Source organism: Micrasema longulum, unplaced genomic scaffold (assembly GCF_059751315.1).
Source record: "Micrasema longulum isolate JH-2025_06_02 unplaced genomic scaffold, ASM5975131v1 h1tg000433l, whole genome shotgun sequence".
In the NCBI taxonomy this organism is placed as follows: Eukaryota; Metazoa; Arthropoda; class Insecta; order Trichoptera; family Brachycentridae; genus Micrasema; species Micrasema longulum.
Genome location: NW_028277633.1, coordinates 1,977 through 11,622, shown reverse-complemented (window position 1 = coordinate 11,622; position 9,646 = coordinate 1,977). Strand labels below are relative to the sequence as shown.

General features: G+C 30.1%; 1 protein-coding gene across 1 annotated transcript; it reads right to left on the bottom strand.

Moving 5' to 3' along the window:
- Positions 1-522: 522 nt before the first annotated feature.
- LOC148281608 (BMP-binding endothelial regulator protein-like) lies at positions 523-5,425 on the bottom strand (the record flags this gene model as incomplete). The annotated part of the gene is made up of 2 exons (XM_088226454.1): positions 523-699; positions 5,332-5,425. Coding segments are annotated over 2 exons (271 nt in total), but the record flags the coding sequence as incomplete, so codon positions are not given.
- Between the last annotated feature and the right edge of the window lie 4,221 nt (positions 5,426-9,646).

Here is a 9,646-nt window from a genome sequence, read left to right as displayed (position 1 = left end):
TCATTCACTGGTGATTCTGCTATTTTTTTAGAGTAATATTTATTATAATTGTATTACTCGAATTTCAATAAAAAAGTAAAAGTACTTTAAAAAAAAAAATGTGTTTTTTATTGTTTTCTTTTATTTTGGACGCTTAAAATAATGAAATTTATACCTTTAATGTGGATTTCACTACAAGTTAAACCTTAAACGGTCATTCATTGGTGCTTTGACCCTATATTTGTGGACGCTTATAGGGTAGAAAAAACGATAAATTTTATTTAAAAAAATACTATGCTTGAAATGATAATTTAGTCATACCAGGATAATAAAGCGACTAAAATACGTTTTAAACCGATTTAAGTTTTGAGATACGCGTTGAATATAAAAACGTAGACGATTTTGGTATTAGAATATTTAATGACCAGACCGTTAGTGCTAACACCAAACGTTAATCGTCAATTGTATTGTCCGAGTCATATGCATGTACCTTCATAAATCTAGATAAAAAAATTATAAATTTAATGTAATAATTGAAATTACCGTGGCAAGAAGGGCAGCAGTGACCCGGCAGCGGGGGTCGCGTGTTTTCACAGGGGGTGTAACAGTGGGTGGTAGACTCCGTCACTACTCCCGCTTCACAGCGCAGGACCCTACAGGAGTCACCCGGCTCACTCCACTCCGTGTTACTGCTGTGAATAACGCCCTTGTACAGGCACCCTGAAAACCGAATCAAATTTAATATGCAACACAATTCAACCCCTTAACACGAGGTGATTTGATAGTCCAAAAAACTGGAAAGAAAGTCAAATTAAAGAGTAAAAAGGGACCATTCATCAATTATTCGAGATAGGGAAAATAAGTTTAAAATATGTTACATAATTTTTCCTTTTTATGTTTTATCGGAAACATTTATAACAGCATATGTAAAAAAAATATTCATGAACAATATAAAAGGTGCAAAAAAAGGATGCAAAAATAAAAGAGAAAGAAAAACCTCTTAAACCGCGAGACCGGCTTGTCAACAGATTTTTATTTTTAACAGAGATAGATGTAAAAGCCAGTTGCATAAATTGATAAATCAATGTAATTATTATTAAAAAGCAAATAATATACACACGTATTTTAAAAATTGTATGAAATAATTAAAAAAATATATGAAAGGTGCGTGTGGAAAAAAAAACAAAGATAAATGGATGTATGGGAATTTAATTGCGTTGGTTTTCACGGTCCCTGTTATCAAAATAAGTTAGTAAATTGGATTCATTCCGACGTTTCGGTTACCATTGCAGAAAGGATCTTTAGGGTAAATTCTTTTGTAGAAAGAAGTGTCTATGTACTAGTAATTTGTACCGCGTCGCAGTCCGCAGTATGCACATTCCGTGTCATTTTTGCTCCTACAATGGTAGCTAAAATGTCGGAACGAATCCAAAAAAGATGCATATTGGTCTAGGGATTTCTATAAAATAGAAAGTAATATAAATACAAGGCATTATTGCATATCCGGGAACTTTTTTCTTAGATGTGAGGTAAAGCTTTCTTCTGAGATGTGTATTGTTTATATTTTGAATAAAATGTGCTTATTTTTAGTTTTTTCAACAGGTTTTTTTGTTAGTAAACCTCGGTACTAACAAGCCTTTATTCTTGAGTTTTGTGTTGTGTATATGTGCATAAATTTTCAAATTTTCACAGCCAATTTTTTCTGAATTTTTATGAGTTTCCATTGAGTTTTTCTGGGTTATAATGCCGTACGTCATTCGCACTCTTTATAAATGTTCGGATCGTATTATAGGTTCTATAATCAGTGTGGAGTTGGTTGAGTATCTATCAATTGATTCTATTTTAATTGACGTATGTGTAAAATTATAGATAAAAACCTGTTAAAACATAGAATAACTAAAAAATAAATCAAATAAATACAAATATTAAATTATAATAAAACCACAATATTTATTTTAACTTTTATGATAACAAATATCACAATGGTGTGGCCCGATCATGAATTTTCTTTAAAGTAATAATATATCAAACTAAATAACCAAAAATTTTAATTGATAAAAACACAAAGAGAATAATGATAAACACCTTATTTTAGTGACATTGCTTCATTTTTTTTAATGTAGCACCTTCAAAATAAATATATTGGTGAATTAAATTAAATATTATTCATACAACCTTTTTAACGAGGAAACCACAAAAAGCTCACTAGTAAGCGAGCTATTGAGTTTTTCCTGTAATTGATACTTCAATAAAACATTATTATTAGGTACATGATTTTCTGAATTCTCTGGCTGTTTTATTAAATGCCTAAGAATAAGTTCATCTATATTTAAATTACAGTTAGAGTGAATGAGGGGTTAAGACTCTGAAAACACATAAACGCGATAAAATAAAGGGGTAAATTAATAAGCCGAACTGTAATATTCTACTTGTGTATTATCGAGTAAAGTGCTCAAGAAATATTCTTATGAATCATGAATTTCAACTTTCTTTTTGTTTCGTGATATATTTAAACACTATTAAAATTTATACAAAATACATGTGCATAAAGGATCAAAGTTTTTTTAAAGGCGGTAGAATAAAATAAGAGTGAATAAGTTGAATTCCGAAAAAATGTTTGAAAATCGTCTTAAAACAAAAATGTTGAAATCAAAAGGGTGAAAAAAGAAACCGAATATTTGAATAATAAATGGATATGTTACATGGAAATGGAAATATTACAAATTTACATTTAAAAAAATATTTATTTAAAACATTGATGAAAATAACTATAGCATTGAATTTATACCTACTTGTACACAAATATAAATATTTATATACGAAACTAGGATTCAGTAATATAATGCATTTTATAAAATATAAAAAGCAGTGTTGTAAATAAATAAATAAACATATTTTGAGTTTGTTTAAATGTTTGCATCTCGGAGTAATAATGCGCAACCCACCCATACAAATGCCATTTCACTCTATTGCATAAAACCCAAGCGTTGCAAATGTTTGGTTAATCAGAGGTTTAACAGACGTGTATCGGACGATTTCGTCGCTGTGCTTGCAATTCTCGACCTGAGTAATAACGGCCTATTGTTTCGCTGCAAACTATAGCTAACTTCGCGATGGATAATCCAAGAATGGTTTTTGTCCATTTGGCAACTGTATATGTGGTAGAGCGTTATTACTTTGAGGTTTGCACACACGTTCCTAGGGAGTTTATTGAAATAAATAGATCTTACAAAAAATATGGAGACCATTGTAATGAAGAGAAAAAAAATTTAAAAACGCAAATGATCGAACATATGCAAAATTTTGAATATCAAAGAGTATGAAGTGATTAAAAAAACTGAAAGGCCCTCAATAGGCCCAGAGCCTGTGTTCAGAGCATAATGCTTTTACCAAAAACACCTTGTCAGCATCATGCGAAAGAACTACAAAGGTTTGCTTTCGACATAATCAAATTGAACCGAAACCACGGGAGCCACTTGCAAAGCACTTACCAGGCACCGCTGATTGAATAAACACTTTGCTAGAATTAACTTTTCTGAAAAATCTAGATGTAGGATCTGCGGTGCAGATGATGAAATATGTTTACACATTACATGTTAATATTATGCTTTATGAGCCGCATCATCAGGACACCACTGGTAAAACATGAGGATATTCGAGCGCTCACCACCTACCTTGGTTTGGAGGAGGAGATTTAGTCATATGAGAACTCGCTATCCACTTAGTAGCCCGGCTCTTTAAAGCCCTAAACTTTAAGGTCGCAAAACAATTTACGTATCCCGTCACAATAGATCTACACAGGGTGCAGTGATATTCTAAGCTTATACATGGTGTTTTAGAGCTAGACCTTTAAACTTCAGAGAAACATTCTTCATGATAAACCTTTTAAAAAAATCGTTTTTAAAAATAAAAAAACTCTTTTTTTTATGGAACATATTAATTATTATAATTTAAAAATTGATAAAACCTTTCGTGTCTCGGACTAGCATTGTTTTGGGTTCATGTGTAATTTGATTGAAGTGTCAAACCATCCTATCCTTGGACACCGGTGTCCCATATTTTGATTTCCACAGTCCCTGACGTCACTTCCTTGCCCGGCGTCAAGTCAAGAAAGCATTAGTACTTTTTGTAATATCTCAACAAAAATCTCAACGAAAAAACGCATCTTCAAAATCGATTTAAAATAACGGTGCCCGGATCAAATCAAATAACGTGAAAAGCTAATACAACGATCGAGTGTCAAAGGAAGGAAAACGTAAATCCTCGTCCTTTTCATTTGCCAGATTGACACATTTATTATAACGTATATTGAAAAACAAACGAACACACACCAATTTTCTTCGAAAAAAGGCGTTTTGATAGAAAAAACTTTGTATTTTTTTATTTTAATTGAAAAAATACTACACAAAATTTTATATAATATTTAAGAGCTGTATCCGGCATATTATCCGGGGCAGATATTTAGGATGTTAATATAAGAAATATTAATACGTGTGTATACTGGAACTACTGTTTGAATTTGGGATTCGCTTTCATTAATTTATTTATTTATTTATTTATTTATTTATTTATTTATTTATTTATTTATTTATTTATTTATTTATTTATTTATTTATTTATTTATTATTTATTTATTTATTTATTTATTTATTTATTTATTTATTTATTTATTTATTTATTTATTTATTTATTTATTTATTTATTTATTTATTTATTTATTTATTTATTTATTTATTTATTTATTTATTTATTTATTTATTTATTTATTTATTTATTTATTTATTTATTTATTTATTTATTTATTTATTTATTTATTTATTTATTTATTTAATTAATTATTTATTTATTTATTTATTTATTTCTTTATTTATAAATCATATACCACAAAGTATTTTACAAGTAAAATAAGTTAGATTACATTCCCAGGAGTAACAATAACTCAATTCGAGACGTTAAAAATATTAGCATTTAGAAAATAACACATATTGAGAACAACTAAGAAACAATCAAATTTAGCACCTTTATAACTAAATATACAACAACAATATATACGTCTTAAACCTTTTCTTACACAAGTAGAATAAATATACATAAAAAACGATTTTAAGAATAAAAAAAGTAGTGAATCCACCAAGATAAATAAGGTCATTAACATCACATGCCATGCAGATGATGCTGCCATGGTGATGATGAGAACACATCCATCTCAGTTAGTAAACATCTGGAAATGTCGTACAGTACAATGAACACATGAATACTAGCCAATTATACTAGCCAATAATAAATTTAATAATTAATAAAAAACTCTTTCTTGTTCTAATATTTTAAAAAATAAGTAACAGAATTATCTACCTTTACATCGAACGCAGCACCCCTCTCTTGGCATTTGCATATAACAATTCTTCACATCGGGACATTGTTCTTGTTGACACTCTACGAAACCATTCTGTAACAAAAAACATCACGTTAATTTTTCATTCAATTTTTATAATATACGAGTATTGTACTAAGTACTAGCGCAGAGTTCATCATTGTTTTGGTATAGTATGCATGCGCAATGCGCAATTCGTTCATAGATTGGACAGACCCAAGTTTCCCTAAAAAAAATAATTCTAAACAATCGGTACTAAATTTATTTGTATAATAAAATCAGGTATAAGTGAAATATATCTTCAACAATGTTTGATTATGTCCAAATGCTTGCAGACTGGCTGGATTTCCTCCCTAGGGAGTTGTTCATATTTAAATTTATTTCAACAGAGAGGGAAAAAGCTTTCGAGAAGGGAATATGGAAGTCTAGGCATTTACAGGGCTTATGACCTGTCATTGGCTGGTTTAAGTGGCCACTTTACACACTGTGTAACATTCACCATTCTGCCCATGTTTGAACATCCACATTTCCTCAACTCTTCCATCTGTTGACTTTTGTGAAGTGAAAGAGCTGAAACCTTTATCACGTGGGTGAGATTCATCCGGCTGAACCAAATCACCTACTAGGCAACGCCTGGAAACAATTTTCCAATTTTTATACTTCTTCTTTTACCAGGTAGTAATTCAACAATGTTTGATTATGTCCAAATGCTTGCAGACTGGCTGGATTTCCTCCCTAGGGAGTTGTTCATATTTAAATTTATTTCAACAGCCCGCTATTGCGCCGCTAGGCGTAGTTTGACGCATACAAAAATAATTTTATGTTAACATTAATTGTTTAAACTTTGTTAACCAGTCGTTAATAAATATTTACTCACGAAAAGTTACACTATCCTTTTTGGGACGTTTATCCGAAAGGTTTTTACACGCTTTTATGACACAGGCGGGCATTTTGGTTTCGATTCGAACGTCACGCCTGGCTGATGGTTGAAGAACGACTAAATACGCGTTGGGCATAACTGAGCATTTGGGCATAACTGAGCGTTTGGGCATGAGTTAAGAGTTATCATTTTTTAGGGCTCAGGGCATATCAATGTGTATTTTATGCCGATGGTATCGGCTTATAGCTTAAAATTCTGAGAAAAATGGTATGGATAATTTTACATCTTAATAACTCCCTAGGGACTGAAATTCAGTTTGTCTACAAGCATTTGGACATACTCAATACATTGTTGTATTCAACTCAATTTCAACCATAGTGGCGGATCAGTTACTAAGCCTTTTTAACATCCGTATCATGAAATAATTATTTAATAAAATATTTTGTAAATAGCAGCTTGTCGACTAAATACCGCACACCGCACCACATACAAGAAAAAAATGCTAGTTGCCGAACAAAAAAGCTTTCTGAAAGATTTATACGTAATCTGGTAGCCCTGGCATCTGTGTACTAAAATAAAGTAATCCAGAAGTACATAATACATACTTTATTCGTTTGAGGAAAAGAGTGATGAGAATAAACGATTAAAAGATGTGGTTAAATTGATTGGAAATGATCAATTTACTTTTTTAAAGTCGTGAAATTATTTTTAAGAGCTACCAGATCTGCATATCCGACAGGATCAATAAATGAGACACGGGTAGTAGCGACAAGCTTGGTATTCATGGAAAGGGACAACACCAAAAGATGTGTTCGGAAGATTGCATTTATAGCAAAATAAATGTGTCAAAAGTGATATTTATATTACGTTTTTAAGCATGTTCTGAACACACTTGTACTAGGTACATATCATGTATTTTTCCATGAATTACTAAGATTAATCAATTAAAGTAAATAAATTAATTTTAACGTCTCAATTATCTCTGAAACAGACCATTCAGAATACGTTATCAAATGTTTACAGTGGCAGTGTTGCCATGCGATACTTTAATGTTCTAATAAATTAAATAAAAATAGCAATAATCATTCGCGTAAATAACGCTTGTGAAGAAATTATAAACATCATGTAGGTGCGCGAGCTTTATCGGCGGGAAACCCTTATCAAACGGCCGATTTAGTAGCTATTTTTAGCGTTAATTACATGCAATCAATTTTTAGTGTCACATCTCATAATTATAATCGCACATAAGCTTAAATTTTTGTACGTTTTTTATAATTTATTTATGGTAACGTATTTTTATAGCAATTTGCATTTTTTTATAATCTACAATAGGTTTAATGCGCAGTAAGTATTCATATTTTGTTGTATTTGCTGGAGTCACCTCAATTCATAAAATGCCTAACTAGGGATAGGTTCCCCGTTCTAAAACAGTAAATACATTTGTTTTCAGTTATTTTTAGCAAAAAGCCACATCGAAAAACCATTTTCATCCAATTTGAAATTTTATTCATTTATTTATATACTTTTGTTACAAAAAAGGTTTGTACAACTTAATGTTTTTACCTACAGTTAAAACAAAGTGCAAGGCCGTAGTATTTATTAAATATAACATATAGGGGCGAGCATTAATATATTTTCCGTATACACTTTTATGTCTAAATGCATGCGCCTCGTGCCCTAAGGGTGAGACTTAACATCTTAATTTTATTTACATTGCAAATAATCACTGATTAACTTTTATCGTTATATTACGTAAAAGAAAAAAAAACAATACTTGTATACTATAAAGGGAGTGACGTTTTATAATAATGCTGTTACTATTTCCCTCCCGAGGGGGTGAAATCCAGTCTTTTGTTTACGAACATTTGAACAAACACAAATATTGTAATGAAACCTACTGGTCGGAGAAGAAGTTTGAAAATAGAAAAATTGTTTTCAGGCGTTGCCTAGTATGTGAAATAATTCAGTCAGATGAATCTCTTCACAATAATAAAGGTTTCAGCTCTTTAACTTAACTAATATCAACAAATGAAAGAGTTGAAGAAACATGGATTTTCAAACATAGGCAAAATGGTGAATGTTACATAGTGTGTAAAGTGACCACTAAAATAAGCCAATGACAGGTCATAAGCTCTGTAAATGCCAAGACTTCCATATTTTCTTATTTACGGTATTCTCCATCTCTGTTGTAATTTGTTAAGTTTCTATTTTCGTTAGTCAATATTCCAAAAATTACAATATTAGTTTGCCCACAACAGTGTTTCCAATGAGCGTTATATAAAAAAATCCAATATAATTGTTAAATTCTTTTTTAAATATTTTGCAATCCTAAATAAATTTTATCTACTCTATTCTTTTCATTGAAGAAAAATTCCCTTGTAATTATAAGATGCTTTTAGTTTTAGAATGAAGTTTTTATCCATTTTTCTGGGCTTCGCATTTATAGATTTCTTAATAAACTCATATTTTCAGATAATTTTTTGAAAAACTTATTTTATAGGGAAGGTTAAAAATTTTCATTCAAATTATTTCTTTTTTGCTAATTGGGTAAAAACTTTTCATATAAAATGTTATTTAAATACTTGATTCACTTCAACTTATTTACTTAACCAATTAGCGCTCTCACTCTCTAACGGTGTCTTCAAACTGGTGAATATTATTGGTAGTAAGGAACCTTAAAAGAAATATTCAAGGGCAAGGATCGAAGCATTCACAAGATGTTGCTAAATGTGCAAATTATATGGGTAAATTCAATTTTCATTGTGTTTAATTTTGCCTCTTGAAACGTTTCAAGAAAACATTTAAAACTTTTCATTTATTAATTAGCATATACATTTGTACAGTCACTGACCACTAAAGACATCGAAAGAAAGTACTTTTTTTTTCGGCAAAGCACCCAAATTTGAGTGTTACATACCTTTTTACCAAAGTTATTGTTGCAATGGTTATTAAAGAAAGAGTTGGCAATATTTAACGAGTGGATCACAGATAATAGATAACAAACCACTTATTAAAAAGGAAATAACAATAAAATTATTTATAAAATTTTAATACACATTATTTTATTCTTCAGTAAAGTTTCACCGTACAATAAAAAAATTGTGCAGTATGTCCAAAAATACAAGTGAAATTAACTCAGGGCCCCGATTAGTATACAAAGTTAAAAGAGATATCTTTATTTATTTCATTTGGTAAAAAAACGGTATGTAGAAAATATATTGACAATTTCTTTGTTTATAAGTGTAGGACACCCATGCACATAACAAAAAAATTGTCTACACATAAGCAAATATTTAAAATTACGTTAAATGTTAAAAAATGTAAAAGATAAGAAATAATGATAAAAAAATTAAATAAATATCTGCTTCTCTCAATATTTCTATGACTCTTGACTTTAATTTTCCATTCATTGTTAT